Source organism: Schistocerca piceifrons, chromosome 10 (assembly GCF_021461385.2).
Source record: "Schistocerca piceifrons isolate TAMUIC-IGC-003096 chromosome 10, iqSchPice1.1, whole genome shotgun sequence".
NCBI lineage: Eukaryota > Metazoa > Arthropoda > Insecta > Orthoptera > Acrididae > Schistocerca > Schistocerca piceifrons.
Genome location: NC_060147.1, coordinates 23391216 through 23410062, shown reverse-complemented (window position 1 = coordinate 23410062; position 18847 = coordinate 23391216). Strand labels below are relative to the sequence as shown.

Here is an 18847-nt window from a genome sequence, read left to right as displayed (position 1 = left end):
TCCCAGTGTTTACTTCCTGCACATCCGTGTTTTTGTGACGGCTTTGAACATATAAGTTTGCTTGTTTTACTTTAGATTGCATTGACAGAATTCAATGTTTAGTTTTAAGTAGTCTAAATTAAACAATTTAATTTTTCAGGATTTTTATGACAGTTTCAGAAATTTGGTTAGCTCTTTTAGATTCAATTATTACAAATGTCACCTGCAAATAAATGAGTGACTGTATTGAAGGATAGCTCAATCATGTACAACAGAAACTGATTGGGACTTAATACTGAAGCCTGGGGAACTCCTTTTGAAACAGTTTTCCATTCTCAAGCATAATTTCCTCCCTTTTGCGCTGAACGCAAGATACGACAATTTAACGCATAACATAGCACTGTGCCGTTCAGTGAAACGTCGGAGTATGAAGAAACGATTTTTCGGTGACCGCTGTTAACAGAGTAAAGCAAACAATCTTACTGTCACTACGTACACAGTGATCAACGACCCTGTTATCATGCGCTGCGTCAGGAATCAGTGTGCACTGTATTCTCTCCATTGCTGTTTCCTCCCAGTTCACTACATTCAGTGTTTCTTCAGCCTTCTTTATCTCGTCTTCCCATCTGACTCTTGACCTACCTACTTTGTTTAAATAAGGGCAGTGAAAGCTTGCTTAGGAACTCGGTTCTCTGGTTTAAGGATTACGTGACCTGTCCATTGGAGTTGTCTGCTCTTTGGTATTTAATATATTGGGCTGGTTCATGATCTTGTAAATTTAATTCTTCTTTCTTGCTCTCAAAGTACCTCCATCGCTAACTGGGTTCCCGATTTTTTTTTTCGCCTTTCTTTATACGTTATAAGCTTATTACAGACTTCAGCTATTCTATCCCTCCTTTATTTTCGCTGTTTGAATTAATTTTTGAAAACTAGTGTATGCCGACATTAGCGACATCTGGTGAACTTACAACACAAACATCTTGTGGCTACTGTACGGTAGCTTGTTTTAAACAGTAGTACTACTGACAACATGACTCGTGCATATTATGTTATTTATATGTATTTTGGCGATGCTGGTGCTGATTCCGCATTTAACATTTGACGATGCCACTATGGCTGCAGTACATTAGGACTTTGTTTTTATGAAACAGGTATGCCTCTTCATATTTAAAGCGCACAAATGTAAATTTTGTCAGTACTACTTTTCATTATGGTCTATGAATTGCTCTTAAGCTGTATACAGTTTGCAAATGTATTTATGTTTTTCCCATTTTTGTTGCAGATCTGATGGTGGTCATTAAAGACCGAAACCGGTAATCTGTTACAAAAAGTTTGTGACCATAGACGTAAAGTAAAGGGAACTTATTTCTTTCAAATGTTTTTACAGCCTTTGTGAACAATATAGGACAATAGGGTGTATAATGGCATAACCGAAAATTTTCGCAGCTCTGAGGGCATATAGGTATGTGAAGACAGCAGAAATTTTTTCATTTGCGTCAGTGTCGAAAGTGAAGTTTGTGACTGGGTTGAGGACTTTCCGGTAGGCACGACACAGCGTATTATCTTGGATGGAGAGCCATCGTCAGATGTAGATGTAACTTCGGGTGTCCCCCAGAGAAGTGTGCTGGGGCCCTTGCTGTTCACGTTGTATATCAATGACCTTACAGGCAATATTTATAGTAAAATTAGGCGTTTTGCAGATGACGTAGTTATCCGTAATGAAGTAATCTCCGAAAGAAGCTGCGTAAACGTTCAGTCAGATCTTCATAAGATTTCTTAGTGGTGCAAAGATTGGCAACTTGATTTAAATGTTAGAAATGTAAAATTTTGCACTTCACAAAACGAAGAAACGTAGTATCCTATAATATCAGTGAGTCACTGTTGGAATCGGCCACTTCATACAAATGCTTCGGTGCAACTCTTTGTAGGGATATGAAATGGAATGATCACATAGGTTAAGTCATAGACAAATCAGGTGGTAGACTTCGGTTTACTGATAAAATACTGGGGAAATGCAGTCTGTCTGCAAAGGAGATTGCGTACAAATCGCTCTGCGATCGTTTCTAAAATATTGCTCAAGTGTGTGGTACCCGTACCAGGGAGGACTAAAAGGGGATGTGGAACGTATACAGAGAAGGGCAGCACTAACTGTCACAGATTTGTTTGCTCCGTGGAAGCGTGTCACAGAGATAATGAAGAAACTCAACTCGAAGACTCTTGAAGATATAATTAAACTAGGCTGAGAGAGTCTGTTAACAAAGTTTCAAAAACCAGCTTTAAATGATTCTAGGATTATACTTCAACCCCCTACGTGTCGCTCAAATTGGGATCGTGAGGATCAGATTAGATTAATTATAGCACTCACAGAGGTATTCAATCATTCTCTTCCATACGTGAGTGGAACGGGAAGGAAGCCTAATGGCTGGTGTAGTGAGACGTCACGGTTGTTTGCAGAGTATAGCTTGAACATCTCTTCGTCAACTGTGAAGTGCTCTTGCGCATATTTACTTCTGCCTACGTGCATATATTCTCTTCGTTTATTAATGAGTACTCCTGCTTTACTTGTTGGTTTAGCGACTATTTTGTTCACCTCCAAAAATTATTTCTCGCTCTCGCTATGTCTTCTGCGTAAGCAAATATCTGAAACCCATAGAACATCCCTAGTCTTCCAGCAGACTTGATATTAGATACCTGATTGGATTAATTACATCTTAGCCTAGAGTCCCACGTTGAATATGTTGAGAACTGACTCCGTCGCTTCTTTTCATTAACGACGAAAACTCAAGACATTGTAGGATTGCTTTCACCTTTCACGTATTTATTCACGTTCGAACATACATGTGTGAAGTATACGCACTTCGTACGGTTCTGTATGAAATTGTACCATGTACTCACGCCACGCTATTTCATCCTAATTGTGCCACATCGCTATGTGAGAATCAGAGGAGTGTAATTCCGTTTCAGCGATTTTACAAGAGAGATGAAGAATATATTTTTAACAAGTAAAATTCGTGTTTCAGTGACGTAAGACAAATTATAGTGGAAAAATCTCTACACCGCTAAAGAATACATTTAAAAAGCTACGAGATGATAACATGTCTTCAAAAATAGTCCTTAGTGGTTCATCTTTATTGCTTGACACAGTGCTCAGGAGATACGTCATTACGATTTTAAGCGAATCAATCTAAATAGTGGTTTTGCACTTCAGAGATATGCACTTGGTTAAGAAAATATAATAGAAAAAATAATTTCGAAATTAAAAACAGATAAATTCTTATTAAAATAAAATACCAGTGAATTTGTGTACCAGTGTCACCACTGAACATTGAGTTTCTCACTTACATCACAGTCCACGCCACCACGGACTGAATCTTCAGCCCTCTCTTCTTGAACGCTGCCGGCCGTTGTGGCCGAGCCGTTCTAGGCGCTTCATTCCGGAACCGCGCGACTGCTGCGGTCACGGGTTCGAATCCTGCCTCGGGCATTTATGCGTGTGATGTCCTTAGGTTGTTAGGTTTAAGTAGTTCTAAGTTCTAGGGGACTGAAGACCTCCGCTGTTAAGTGCCATAGTGCTTAGAGCCATTTCTTGAACGCTTTTGTAAAATGCGTGATCTGTTTCATGACAATGCAGGAGCAGTAAAAATCATTGAGGCCTTTTATTTTCTCTTCCTGAAATTTTAATGCTCCATGGTAATTCAGTTCCATCTGGAAGGCTGTATCACAATCGTCTTTTGAATTGTTGATCATGGAAATGTTTGGGTAAGACGGGGATTAAAGTCACACTTTCAATACTGAAGCTGCCACCTTAAAGCCATCGTACTTTATTTCCTTCACTGTCAATTTTCGTTTGTTCCAGCCGTTCTCTCTGCATAGAAGCATTGCAGGTGACGGAGATCAAAACAGCATGACCATCTGCAATCTGCTGGAATTTCTTAAATACGCTCGATGCTACTTTAATCGATCCACGTTTAGCCACACCTTCATGCCATATGCTATTTCTAGCTTTCCTGGTATCAATATTGCATCCTATGAGATGATATACAGTTACTCGTATTTTGTAGAAACTGGTCTTAGCTGGTATGTTTGGACAGTACCTTACAGGGTCTAGTTCAAAACCCCAAAGTCGCGATGTCCTTCTTCGAGACAGAAGAACGTAATCGCCAATACGTCTGTGTGTCTATAAAATGACTTCGGAACTTGGAGATACGCAGCACCTTATTCTCGCCACGAGAAGAGAGAGATACATCGTTTTGACAGAACAAACTGTTGACTACAGTGAAAACGTATGTTAAAAAAGCCGAAAATCACGTACTTCGAGACATGTTCCTCTGCCTCTTACATATAAAATTACTTATGGATATGAATCTTGTTACGCTGGAGGTGCAAAATAAAACTGAGTTGGTACGTATCCCAGCTCCCATTCGTAGCCCATTCATTACTCTCTACAACTTGACTGCCTGCTACCGCTTCCTCCAGGGTGAGCTTAAGCTGTACACATGGTAGTGCATCTCCCTATACTAATGCAGTTCCTATAGAAAAGGTTGAGTATGCCCCTCCAGTTAGTAATATCGCTCATGATTCACTCGTACCTACTCAAATCATTCCAGTGAGTTTACTTAGGATTCGGAACTCCTCCAACGTTTAAAGGGGCCTGCACACGTTCAATATTTATTGACAATACTGGTTTGTCAAACCTTCAATACAGTGAAGTGAACTCACACCATCAGTAATACGTATTGACAAAATTGTCGGTTGACAACACGGTTTTTCAAAGTTAAGACGCCGAACACCCAAAAGAGGGCCTGGCTGGAATTACATTAGATATTACTTGTAAGCAACAGAAAACAACGAAGAAGATGAAATGGGTCAGAGAGTGGTTGAAGACAAGAAGCGACTGGTTACATGGTAATTTACTGACCAAAATCAGAGCTACAGATCCGAATGATTTCATAAATTACACTCCTGGAAATGGAAAAAAGAACACATTGACACCGGTGTGTCAGACCCACCATACTTGCTCCGGACACTGCGAGAGGGCTGTACAAGCAATGATCACACGCACGGCACAGCGGACACACCAGGAACCGCGGTGTTGGCCGTCGAATGGCGCTAGCTGCGCAGCATTTGTGCACCGCCGCCGTCAGTGTCAGCCAGTTTGCCGTGGCATACGGAGCTCCATCGCAGTCTTTAACACTGGTAGCATGCCGCGACAGCGTGGTCGTGAACCGTATGTGCAGTTGACGGACTTTGAGCGAGGGCGTATAGTGGGCATGCGGGAGGCCGGGTGGACGTACCGCCGAATTGCTCAACACGTGGGGCGTGAGGTCTCCACAGTACATCGATGTTGTCGCCAGTGGTCGGCGGAAGGTGCACGTGCCCGTCGACCTGGGACCGGACCGCAGCGACGCACGGATGCACGCCAAGACCGTAGGATCCTACGCAGTGCCGTAGGGGACCGCACCGCCACTTCCCAGCAAATTAGGGACACTGTTGCTCCTGGGGTATCGGCGAGGACCATTCGCAACCGTCTCCATGAAGCTGGGCTACGGTCCCGCACACCGTTAGGCCGTCTTCCGCTCACGCCCCAACATCGTGCAGCCCGCCTCCAGTGGTGTCGCGACAGGCGTGAATGGAGGGACGAATGGAGACGTGTCGTCTTCAGCGATGAGAGTCGCTTCTGCCTTGGTGCCAATGATGGTCGTATGCGTGTTTGGCGCCGTGCAGGTGAGCGCCACAATCAGGACTGCATACGACCGAGGCACACAGGGCCAACACCCGGCATCATGGTGTGGGGAGCGATCTCCTACACTGGCCGTACACCACTGGTGATCGTCGAGGGGACACTGAATAGTGCACGGTACATCCAAACCGTCATCGAACCCATCGTTCTACCATTCCTAGACCGGCAAGGGAACTTGCTGTTCCAACAGGACAATGCACGTCCGCATGTATCCCGTGCCACCCAACGTGCTCTAGAAGGTGTAAGTCAACTACCCTGGCCAGCAAGATCTCCGGATCTGTCCCCCATTGAGCATGTTTGGGACTGGATGAAGCGTCGTCTCACGCGGTCTGCACGTCCAGCACGAACGCTGGTCCAACAGAGGCGCCAGGTGGAAATGGCATGGCAAGCCGTTCCACAGGACTACATCCAGCATCTCTACGATCATCTCCATGGGAGAATAGCAGCCTGCATTGTTGCGAAAGGTGGATATACACTGTACTAGTGCCGACATTGTGCATGCTCTGTTGCCTGTGTCTATGTGCCTGTGGTTCTGTCAGTGTGATCATGTGATGTATCTGACCCCAGGAATGTGTCAATAAAGTTTCCCCTTCCTGGGACAATGAATTCACGGTGTTCTTATTTCAATTTCCAGGAGTGTATTTGCCGATGAGTCCTACATCGTACAAGAAGTTATTGATGTTGATACGATACAAAATAAAAAAAGCAAAATACGTTAATTGGAGAGGCAATCGCATTGTATGAGATTGCTGATGTCAGGCGGGTCATCCGAATGCTCTTAACTTCATCAGACGTAATTAGTAAAATTATATGGAAACTTGTGAAGCAATAATATGTAACTCTCAAACATAGTCCAGGCAATTAACGTAGAACTTTTTGTCTTGTGATAATTTGGTGAAACTGACATGCATTTCGGAGACCTCTTACTAGTCGTAGCAAATATGACACATTTTTAGAAGTTGATGCGTTTTCCCAAATTGCTATGTAATTCACCAACCTATACTATGTGTTCGAATTAATAAAGTAAGCGGGGTCATAGGGAACAGTCTGTGACCAACCTAAAGTGGTATACGCAGTGTTTATCCTTTCATATGCCTATTAAAATTGTACTGTGTTAAGGCCACTTGAAAAAATTGAACCTGACGTATGATATGCACAAGGTGAATTGAAAATGTTAAGTAGTGTGGCTGGTTCATGGAGCTGTGAACATCTGAATGGAGAATATTGTCAAACTGTCAGTACTTGACTTCTCACGTTCAGTATGTATTGACAATACTGAGAATATTTTGAGGGCCATCAATACTGATTGCAATATTTGTAGTATTGACAATATGTTAACACGCGCCCTCAGACGGTCAGTATAGTGACGGTTTGACAATATTATTGAACGTGTGAGGACCCCTATGTGGGTGAACACTGTCGTAAGCTCTTTGAAAATCAATGAACACTACCTGGACTTCCCTGTCTCGCTCTCAGTATGTCACAAGAATTTGCCTAAGAGCACTGTCTTTCAGAAAGGTTGTGGCGCAAGTACTTAATGATGCACAACAGACCATAGCGGAGCAGAGTATATAAGTGAAACTGTTGCGCCAATTTGTAGCTCGTAAAATGTGGTTTAATGAAACAGAATTACTTCGAATGTATACTTCACATATCGAAAATACAGTTTTTATGTTCTTAATTTACTATTTCCACTATTGTAAACTTACTGGAGAATCATTCTCATGTAATCCTAAATAGTGTCCTTACTTTTAGTTAAAAACAGCTACCGGAACGGTTAATTTCCCCCCGAAAAACTAATGCGGTACAAGGAATGTGACATACTACGCGAGGTGGCACAAAATGGCTCTGAGCACTATGGGACTTAACGTCTGAGGTCGTCAGTCCCCTAGAACTTAGAACTACTTAAACCTAACTAACCTACGGACATCACACACATCCATGCCCGAGGCAGGAATCGAACCAGCGACCGTAGCAGCAGCGCGGTTCCAGACTGAAGCGCCTAGAACCGCTCGGTCACAGCGGCCGGCGCGGTGGTACACTGGACTCCCATTCGGAAGGACGACCGAGCGAGGTGGCGCAGTGGTTAGCACACTGGACTCGCATTCGGGAGGACGACGGTTCAATCCCGTCTCCGGCCATCCTGATTTAGGTTTTCCGTGATTTCCCTAAATCGTTTCAGGCGAATGCCGAGATGGTTCCTTTGAAAGGGCACGGCCGATTTCCTTCCCAATCCTTCCCTAACCCGAGCTTGCGCTCCGTCTCTAATGACCTCGTTGTCGACGGGACGTTAAACACTAACCACCACCACCGGAAGGACGACGGTTCAATCCCGCGTCTGGCCATTCTGATTTAGGTTTCTTGTGATTTCCCTAAATCGCTTCAGGCGAATGCCGGGATGGTTCCTTTCAAAGGGCATGGCCGACTTCCTTCCCCGGCCTTCTCTAATCCGATGGCACCGATGACCTCGCTGTTCGGTCCGGTCCCCTCCCCTAAAACATCTATCCAACCGACCAGCCAACCATCAACATTACGTTTACGTGCGACACATCTTCCGAAAGACGAACACCGAACTTCGTTTTTCGCTGTCATGTTTACATGTTAAGGTCTGAAGCAAATTTGCTAGCCCAATTAAATACGGGATTCGGAAAACAACTGATCCGGTTTCTCATTTTCAACACAATCCTTATTTCACTTTCTTTAAATATTACGGGTAGACAGCTTCATGCCCAGTTTGTGCCTGTCTTCACTGCGCAACAAGTCCATATTAACCGAATGTTCCAAAAACAAGACGTTACTTGACAATCCAAGCATGTTTCAAAACCCACTGCGTTTACATGGGAGCGCAAATCGATTGCGGAATTGGAAAACGCAACTAGAAGCGAATTTCCAGAATCGATTTTGAAGTGTTTACATGACCATCCAGAAGCGGTCTACGTAATCCGGCGTTGGGAAACCCATGTAAACGGGATAACAGTGTGCTTCATGTGCCACATGGGTAAACCGCCTCCGCATGTCTGGTGGCCATCTGTGGGCGGGAATGTGCACTTTGTTTGTGCGAGCATGTGTTGCTCTCCTGCCCACATGTTACACATACGTACCGGTTCTGTTGCAGTATGTCCTTCATGGGGGCAAAGTCAGCATGACAGTCATTTCTCTGAATAATCTAAGAGTTGTGGGTCCTCACTGAGACAACATCACCTGGTTTAATTAGGCAGCATTTCATTACATTTGTTCTACTTTTACTGATATTCTTCTTATACTCTATTGAACATATTACGCTATTGTGGTCTTCAGTTTGCACTCATCAACAGTCCAATATCGGTGTTGATGGGCGCAGGTGAGGCAGAATGCTTTGTGTCGTTCAGTCATGAAGGGTACACGAGTGGGCCTTCGGCTCTGAAAGCCCATATCGATGGTGTTTTGTTGACTTCGCACGCTGACACCTGCTGATGGCCCATCATTGAAATCTGCAGTAATTTGCACAAGGATTGCACTTTTTTTCTCGTTGAACCATTCTTTTCAGTCGTTGTTGGTCCCATTCTCGCAGGATCTTTCTCCGGCCGTAGCGATGTCGGAGATTTGGTGTTTTACCACAATCTTGATATTCATGGTACAGTCGCTAAGCGGTCGTATGGCAAAATCCCCACTTCATCGCTACCTCGAAGATGCTTTGTCCCATCGCTCGTGCGCCTACTGTAACACCACGTTCAAACTCCCTCAAATCTGGATAATCTGCCAGTGCAGCAGCAATAATCGATCTAACAACTGCACGAGAGACTTGTGTTATATAGGCATTGCCGACCGCAGCGCCGTATTCTGCCTGTTTACGTATTTCTGTATACGCGCTAAAATGAAAAAAAAAACTTATGTTATTAATATTATATAAACTAAAGAGCGAATTTACTTGCATTTGATATACGAGGCCTGTTCAGAAAGTAAGCTCCGATTGATTGCCAAATTGAAACCACAGTGAACATCAGAAATGTTTTACTTGTAACAATTAACTACACCTTTCAGCTACTTCTCTACGTAGTCGCCGTTCTGACTTAGACTTTTGTCATAGCGCTGTACCAACTTTTCAATAGCCTCATCATAGAAGGCAGCCGCCAGTGCTTTCCGCCAATTCTCCACGGTGGCCTACACCTCGTTGTCTGTGTCAAAATGTTGTCTTCAAAGACAGCGGTTCATGTGACCAGAGATGAAACTCAGGGGGAGACAATTGCGGACTGTATTGTGGGTAATCTCACATTTCCATTTGAAAACGATGCAGGAGCATCTTCATTGCCCCTGCAGAATGCGGCTGAGAATTGTCTTGAAGAAGAAACAGCACGACAGTTACGTAATGTTAGCTGCATAGCTTCAGGCGAAATTTCTCACCAGGCCCTCGTACTTGGTGGCAGACACTATTTTCTAGACATCTTTACGCACTCACTGCGAGCTCAGAAATGAGAAGAGCGACGTGATGCTAACTGGGGTTATACTAGAGACACTACCCAACACATCTGTGCAAAGCTTTATCGGATTTTCATAGTCGTTTCCATTTCGCGACCGATCGGAGCTTACTTTCTGAACACACCTCGTAGAAGCACCTCTCAATAGCAGGTTATGATTCGATTACTTCAAAAGTGTTGATTACCAGCAGAATAACAACTGCTAACCGAAAAGGCAGACGAAGCACTTCAGAGGTCTTCGGTTGCGCGTAATTTGGATGGCAGGCGATGTGGTTCGGCTGTAAGAGCAGAGCTCGATCAGCAGTCTCGGGAGGACAGACATGTGGACTGCCGAGGTCTGTATCGGTTAAGAACTTAATTGGAAGGTTCCACAAGGTACTGGCACAATTGAAGCTGTGAGGACGGGTCGTGAGTCGTGATTGGGTAGCTCAGATGGTAGAGCGCTTGACCGCGAAAGGCAAAGGTCCCGAGATCGAGTCTCGGCCCGGCACACAGTTTCAATCTGCCAGGAATAGTCACTTAATTAGCGGTCTCTCATTATCTGGACATGTAACAGATTCTTTGGCGCTTCAGTGTACAATTCTTTCGAAAAAAACCAATGCATTTTTTAACACACCTCTTATGTGGACTTTCTTACCCGCTCCAACGCAGCTGAGTGATTGTGCAGATGGCAGATGTAATGTGTGTGTGTGTGTGTGTGGTGTTGCAGAGTCGGGACGGGTGCTGGCGAGCAGCCACGACCCGTACCGGGCGCACCACGCGTGGCTGCAGTGGCACCGCCTGTTCACCTCCCAGGCCGCCGACTTCCGCGGCCAGCAGGAGCTGCTGCAGAGGGCCGCCGAGGGCAACGGTGAGTGCCTGCATTTATATCCAGGGCCGGTTCCACAACATTTTCCACACAGGTGTCACATCACCTGCTGCTCTCCCTCACCGCCCGTCCACCCCCATCAGGAGTACAAGTGGAATGACATCGCCATTACCGAGAGACACGAATACCGCACTAATCCCTTGCTTTTTTTTCCTTTATTGTGATTTCATTCCCCTGCCCCATATGGGCAGGGGAGGGCTGTCAGCGGCACAATCCGCCGCTCTTCAGCCGAGTGACATGACAACTTAAAATAAGAATAAAATGTTACATACATAAGGCGATAAAAAAGAACAAAACACAATAATGGGAGAAAATGGAGGAAAAAATAGACTGACATGGAGACGTTCATGGAGGACAGTTAAAGTCACCAGAAAGTTAAAAAACACAGTTGGCGATTCTTAAAACGCAGAGAAGACACTGAATGGACATGCACAGGTTAAAAGTTGGCCACAGTATTAAAATCACTCCAGAACAACAGACTTAAAACCTACTTCGAGCACACACGACGAAGAATAAAACTACCAGGCGGGACCTGCTGAGGGAAAGGTCAGAGAGGATGGAAAAGGAGGGGAGAGCAAGGGACAGCAGGGGATGCGACGGGATGAAGAGAGGAGGGGTGTCAGCGGGTACACAAAGAGTCAGGAGACACGTGGGGCGGGAGATGAAGAGGGAAGACAGGACAGGAGGGAGTGCAGAGACACTGAAAGGAGGCACAAGAGATGGAGGGGTAGTAGGAGGGGGAAGTCGCTCAGGAGGTGGGAGGGGGAGGAGAGGGAGCCCTGAGGAGGAGGCGAGAGGAAGGTGGGGTTAGAGTTGGTAGATGTCAGGGCGAAACTCATCATCCGGGAGGGGTAGACGGTGGAAGTTGCGTTGGGAAAGGAGACGGAGGGTGTGGAGAAGGAGAGAGGGTGAGACACAACGGTAAAGGTGCGGCAACTGGTTGGGGCTGGAGACGAAGGGAGACACCAGGGGGGTGAGGGAATCCCTTGCCTACAGTTCGGTGCTTATATAATCGCATCGGAGCGGCGCTACTTTGCATATACGCTGCAGCAACGCCGTCAAACGGAAACTCTATCAGCCTTCATAGATTGGACTTTACGTTCGTTTTGAAATATTTTCAGTTACTGATCAGATAAATTTATAGATTAATTGTATTTCATCTACTGGATGATCAAAAAGTCAGTATAAGTTTGAAAACTGAATAAATCACGGAATAATGTAGATAGAGAGGTACAAATTGACACACATACTTGGAATGACATGGGGTTTTATTAGAACCAAAAAAATACAGAAGTTCAAAAAATGTCCGACAGATGGCCCCTCATCTGATCAGAATAGCAATAATTAGCATAACAAAGTAAGACAAAACAAAGATGATGTTCTTTACAGGAGATGCTCAATATGTCCACCATCATTCCTCAACAAAAGCTGTAGTCGAGGAATAATGTCGTGAACAGCACTGTAAAGCATGTCTGGAGTTATGGTGAGGCATTGGCGTCGGATGTTGTCTTTCAGCATCTTTAGAGATGTCGGTCGATCACGATACACTTGCGACTTCACGTATCCCCAAAGCCAATAATCGCACGGACTGAGGTCTGGGGACCTGGAAGGCCAAGAATGACGAAAGTGGCGGCTGAGCACACGATCATCACCAAACGACGCGCGCAAGAGATCTTTCACGCGTCTAGCAATATGGGGTGGAGCGCCATCCTGCATTTTGGTTCTAATAAAACCCCATGTCATTCCACGCATGTGTGTCAATTTTTACCTCTCCACCTACATTATTCCGTGGTTTATTAAGTTTTCAAATTTATACTGATTTTTTGATCACCCGGTAAATTAGTATAAACTGTCATTTCAAAAGTTCTGTACACTCTAAGATAGAACTGAAGAAAAATTTACAAAATACCTTTGCAGGCCTTCAGTATAATCTCCATTCTTACTTATGACAGCTTCGCAACGTTACGGCAACTTCTGTATTCTAGATAGAGCTGCCTGATTACACAGGTCACCTCGCTGGAAGCTTCATCTGTTGTATCAAAATGGTTTCCACGGAGCTGTTCCATCGATTTAGGAAGCAAATCAAAGTCTGGTGGTCTCTTATCAGAACAGTGTGATGGGTGGGGAAGTATTTCCCATCCATATTTGTGGAACGTTTCTCTCACTGGTAGGACAGGATGCGGTCTTGCACTACCGTACAAAATGAAGACACGATCTGCAAGTACATTAGGCCTCCCTAGAGATGTTTTCGGGCATAAAACATTTTCCAGAAGCAGATTGTAGTACGTGCCTGTTACAGACGTCCTCTGGGGCATTTTATTTGTAGCTATGACTCAATTCATGTCATACGCAAAGATCATCATCAGCTTCAACTTTGATTGTTGGCGGCAAGTTTTTTTCTGGCAGCGAGAGACGGAACTTTCGCATTGTGACGACTGCGACTTCAGACCTGGCTCAAAATTTCGTATCCGCGTATCAAGTGCAACAATCCTTTTCCGAAATTGTTTTCCTTCTGCTCGATAACGCTGAAGCGATTCTTTTGCGATCTCCTTTTGCTCTTCACTCAGATCATGCGGAACCCATCTGATAACTTTTCCGATCTGTAACTATTCAGTTATGATCCTATAAACTAAAGTGACAGGCGTTCTCGTCTCATAAGCAATTTCCTCACATGTTTTTCGTCGATCCGCCCTCAAAATGTCATTAACAATAACCTGAGATGTGTAGTCTGCTGCGTTTGATGGCCTTCCACTTCTTCGGTTGCCCTCAGTGCTCACCCGACCTTCGCGGAAATGAGAAGAATCCGTGATATTGTGTTGCTAGTATCCACTACACCTCTCTCAAAGCGTTGTAAATTTCAGGTGCGTCCTTTCGACGTAGGAATGAATTTTCATGTATACCCGATTTCAGCTTCCATTTTAGAACTGAGTTACTGAAGACACAGCTACAGGAATCGGCGAACACACTCACAAGGGGGGCCACTACGTTCGGAACGCGGATTTACTGCAGACTTCGTACACTCGTAGTACTCCATGAGGACAACAAAATGTGTAAGCAGTAGAGCGTACTTCTCAAGCGTTATTGAGAAAATCGAAATATAATTTCAATCGTCAAATATATACCTGCGCGTGGCCATTTTTACCATGAAGCGGCGGCACCCGAGTGGTTAGCGTTCAAGCCCATGGCCTCTGTAGTAAAAAACTGAGTGGAAGGATGAACAAAACGAACTTGAACGGATGTCATGTGACGTACACAACGATCAGTAACGAACATAATGAAAAAAAAAAAATTCCCCGTAATCGCTGGATCTAGTCCCGTTCGCTTTTTTTTTTTTTTTTCAACAGTCATTTTCTTTACTGTTTATATTACAGTTTATATGACGGGAAAAATACGTGTAATCGGATGAACTTTTATTGAATTTACAATGTTATTTGGCAGTCTACAAATTTTTACTATCAGTAATAATATAATGTTCATAACTTTGTTTTCCGTGTTTTGACGAAAAATACCATCCAGCAACTTGTACTCGTAATGTAGAAAGCCGTATGTGCCAATCAAAACTTGCAGGTAACACGTAGTTTCGGGCTCCTTCCAGGTATGAGAGATTTCTCAAATCACAGACAAGCATACATTTTCAGTATCACTTTATGCGTTTGGTCGTTTACTAGTCGATAATTATGAATATTATATTATTTGTGATAGTAAAAATTTGTAGACAGCCAAATAACATTGTACATTTAATAAAAGTTCATCCGATTACACGTATTTTTCCCATTATATCAATTGCAATGTAACTAGTAAGGAAAATGACTGGGTTGAAAGTAAGAAAAGAAACTGACGAACGGGGCTCGATCCATCGATCCAGCTATTACGGGGCTTGAACGCTAGCCACTTTTTTCATCTCATTTTTGTTCGTTTTCGTTCGTTGTATCTGCTCGGCGCGGACGTCGCAAGACACCCGTTTCAGTTCTTCGTTGATCCATGAACTCAGTTCTTTTTATTACAGAGGGCACCTAACCCTCTGACCGAACACACTGAGTTACCGTGCCGGCGCTAGTAAGCTGCCGCCGCTTCATGGTTAAAATCGCCACGCGCAGGTATTTGACGACCGATATTATCTTGCGATTTTGTCAATAACGCTTGAGAAGTACGCGCTACTGCTTACACATTTTGTTGTCCTCATGGAGTACCACGAGTTTGCGAAGTTTGCAGTAGATCCGCGTTCCAAACGTCGTGACCTCCCCCTGTCAGAGCCACCACGTCTAAATTCTTGCTGACAGCTCAAATAAATTTGATCTTGACCACGCCACTGTAACGTCGCGCATGCTTTGTATGCAGGACTTCAGAAATGACCCTCGTAATTTCATGAATGCACTAAACCAGTAACGTTATAAGATGTGGTCATTTGTGTACGTAACTTTGCGATGCAGTACCAGATTTATCAGAATGGTCGAACCGCAGTTTTCATTAAATGTTCTACATCGACACCCCGCGAGCCACCCAACGGTGTGTGGCGGTGTGCACTTTACGTGCCACTGTCATTACCTCCCTTTTCCTGTTCCAGTTGCGTATGGTTCGCGGGAAGAACGACTGCCGGAAAGTCTCCGTGCGCGCTCGAATCTCTCTAATTTTACATTCGTGATCTCCTCAGGAGGTATAAGTAGGGGGAAGCAATATATTCGATACCTCATCCAGAAACGCACCCTCTCGAAACCTGGACAGCAAGCTACGCCGCGATGCAGAGCGCCTCTCTTGCGAGTCTGCCATTCGAGTTTGCTAAACATCTCCGTAACGCTATCACGCTTACCAAATAACCCTGTGACGAAACGCGCCGCTCTTCTTTGGATCTTCTCTGTCTCCTCCGTCAACCCGACCTGGTACGGATCCCACACTGATGAGCAATACTCAAGTATAGGTCGAACGAGTGTTTTGTAAGCCACGTCCTTTGTCGGTGGACTACATTTTCTATCGACTCTCCCGATGAATCTCAATCTGGCAGCCACCTTAAATGGTGGAAATGGCTCTGAGCACTATGGGACTCAACTGCTGAGGTCATCAGTCCCCTAGAACTTAGAACTAGTTAAACCTAACTAACCTAAGGACATCACAAACATCCATGCCCGAGGCAGGATTCGAACCTGCGACCGTAGCGGTCTTGCGGTTCCAGACTGCAGCGCCTTTAACCGCACGGCCACTTCGGCCGGCGCAGCCACCTTACCAACAATTAATTTTATATGATCATTCCACTTCAAATTGTTCCGTACGCATACTCCCAGATATTTTACAGAAGTAACTGCTACCAGTATTTGTTCCGCTATGATATAATCACACAATAAAGGACCCTTCTTTCTATGTATCCGCAATACATTACATTACATGTTGTCCTAGTCTGCTACTTTTACTGAAACGTGTTGGCAAATAAGGAGATATTTGTTCCTGGCACAGGAGCCAGCGACATCTGGGAGTACTGGGAGCTGATGACGGACTACCCGGATACTGGGAGGAATGCGAGCTCCTTGTGGGCGGGAGAGCTGCAGCGGCTGTACGGAGACCTGCGGCAGTTCGTGCTGGCTCGGCTGCGCTTCCAGTACGGCCCTGACATGGTGGGCGACGATGACCTGCTGCCGCTCCACCTACTGGGTGAGTTCTCTAGTCCAAGGACTCCACTCTTAGTTTGGACATTATCTCCATTTTAGAGCATATTGGCCTATAGCAGGGCTTCCCAACCTTTTCAGCTGGCGGACCCCTTCTTCAGTCGAAAATCCATGGCAGACCCCTAGTCAGTCAGGAGCACAGTAACCTCAAATTTCAGGGAGAAACCCACGGGAACTGAAAGCTTCTTAATGCAAGTGCCATGTTCCCAGTGGTCAAAAATCGACTTATGAAATAGGTAGTGCACTGACAAAGCAAGTTTTAACATTTAATGATGCCTGGGACCGCATACGTGCCAGCAAGCGCTGTGATTGGTCGACAAAGCTTGCTCTGCACATGCCTAAAAGGTTTCAGCGCGTCTAGCGCCGTGAGCCGGCGCACAAACGACCCCCCGTATTGTTGCGAAACAGTCGGTCAGAGAAGCCGCATTCTCCAGCTGTGTATGCGTTCTCATTTAGGAATCGCAAAGGGTGCTTGGGAATACGACCTGAAGTAAAAACACACACGTTTTTCACACGGAAAAAATGATGAATATGATTTTCACATTTTTATTCAATAATTTTACTCATTATTTTACACGATTTGGTGAAAGGTGGCCGCGGCCCCCCTAGAAAGAACCGGCAGACCCCTAAGTGGTCCGCAGACCACACGTTGGGAAGCCCTAGCCTATAGCATTTATAAGTGCACGCATGAAAACCGTTAAGAGAAGTAAAATATGTAACGAAATAAGACAATATTCTCAGTAGTACACCATAAAAACATAATGCTCTTTCATCTTTTTGATTAGCAGCTCCTTGTATTGGCCGTGTTTGCAGTTAAAATTTTTTTGGATGTGAGGTCCGCCAGCTATGGAAAACACCGTTTTTCTCAGTACCCAAACATGTTTTGGCTCAGTGGGTTTTCGTTGTTATTTATTGTGAATCCAGCGTCGGTTGCGATATTGGCTTCTGCGCTCCTCTTTGTCTGGCATATTTATCTTCTGTACAATAGTTTTTTTTTTTCCTTCCTCCCTCCCTCTCTCTCTCGGACGTTAGACATCAGTGTCCACAGTTTTATTATATGTGTCTGTCTTCCTTATTTTCATTTATTCTCTACCATACGATGTACAAAAAGGTGTATCAGCATTTCGTTATAACAGTTTGCTGCTGTGTCTTCTCTTACAGAGAGCGCGACATTGATACACCTTTTTGTACGTCGTATGGTAGAGAATAAATGAAAGTAAGAAAGACACACACACAATAAAACTGTGGAGACTGATGCCGAACGGCCAAGGAAAAGAAAAAAAAATTGTACAGAAGAGAAGATAAATATGCCAGACAAAGACGAGTGCAGAAGACAATATCACAAGCGACGCTGGATTCACAATAAATAAAAACGAAAAGCCACTGATGATGGCACAGTGGTACCGAAACATGTTTGGGTACTGAGAAAAACGGTGTTTTGCATAACTGACGGACCTCATATCCAAAAAATAATGCTCTTCCGTTATTGGCTTCCTCAAATTATATAGCAAGAAGTTACAATGTACACTAATCAGCCAGTACATTATGACCACCTATCTAATAGCTGGTATGCTCATCTTTGGCACAGGTAACAGCAGTGACATGTTGTGGTGAGGAAACAGTGAGGCCGCAGTAGGTGCTGGAGGGAGTTGGCACCTCATCTCCATATACAAGTCACCTAATTGATCGGGTTCAGATTTGGTGAGTTGGGGGGGACATTGCATCAATTAGATCTCACCACTTCATTCCTCAAACCACTACACCACAAGCCTGGCCTTGTGACATGGTGCATTATGTTGTTGAAAAATTCCACGGCAAAACATGATCGTGGTGAAGGAGTGTATGTGGTCTGCAACCAGTGTATGACACTCCTTGGCTGTCGTGGTGCCTTGTATGAGCTCCACTGGACTCATGGATTCTCACGTGAATGTTCCCCTGAGCATAGTAGAGCTCCCACCATCGTGTCTCTGACCCACAGTGTAAGTGTCAAGGAGCTGTTCCCTTGGAAGACACTGGATTCGTGCTCTCCTGTCAACACGATGGAGAGGGTATCGGAATTCATCAGATCGTGCAGTGCTCTGCCACTGCACCAGTGTCCAGCGCCAATAGTCATGTGCCCATTTCAGTTGGAGTTTTTGATTTTATGGTGTTA

The 18847-nt window shown here is 44.7% G+C and overlaps 1 protein-coding gene across 1 annotated transcript in view; it reads left to right on the top strand.

The window, feature by feature from the left end:
* Positions 1-18847, top strand: part of LOC124718918 (angiotensin-converting enzyme-related protein-like) — a 371244-nt gene that overhangs the window by 299501 nt on the left and 52896 nt on the right. Inside the window, exons 5-6 of the mRNA XM_047244572.1 lie at positions 10883-11023; positions 16487-16681. Of these exons, the coding sequence (XP_047100528.1) occupies positions 10883-11023; positions 16487-16681 (336 nt within the window). The remainder of the gene's footprint in view (positions 1-10882; positions 11024-16486; positions 16682-18847) is intronic.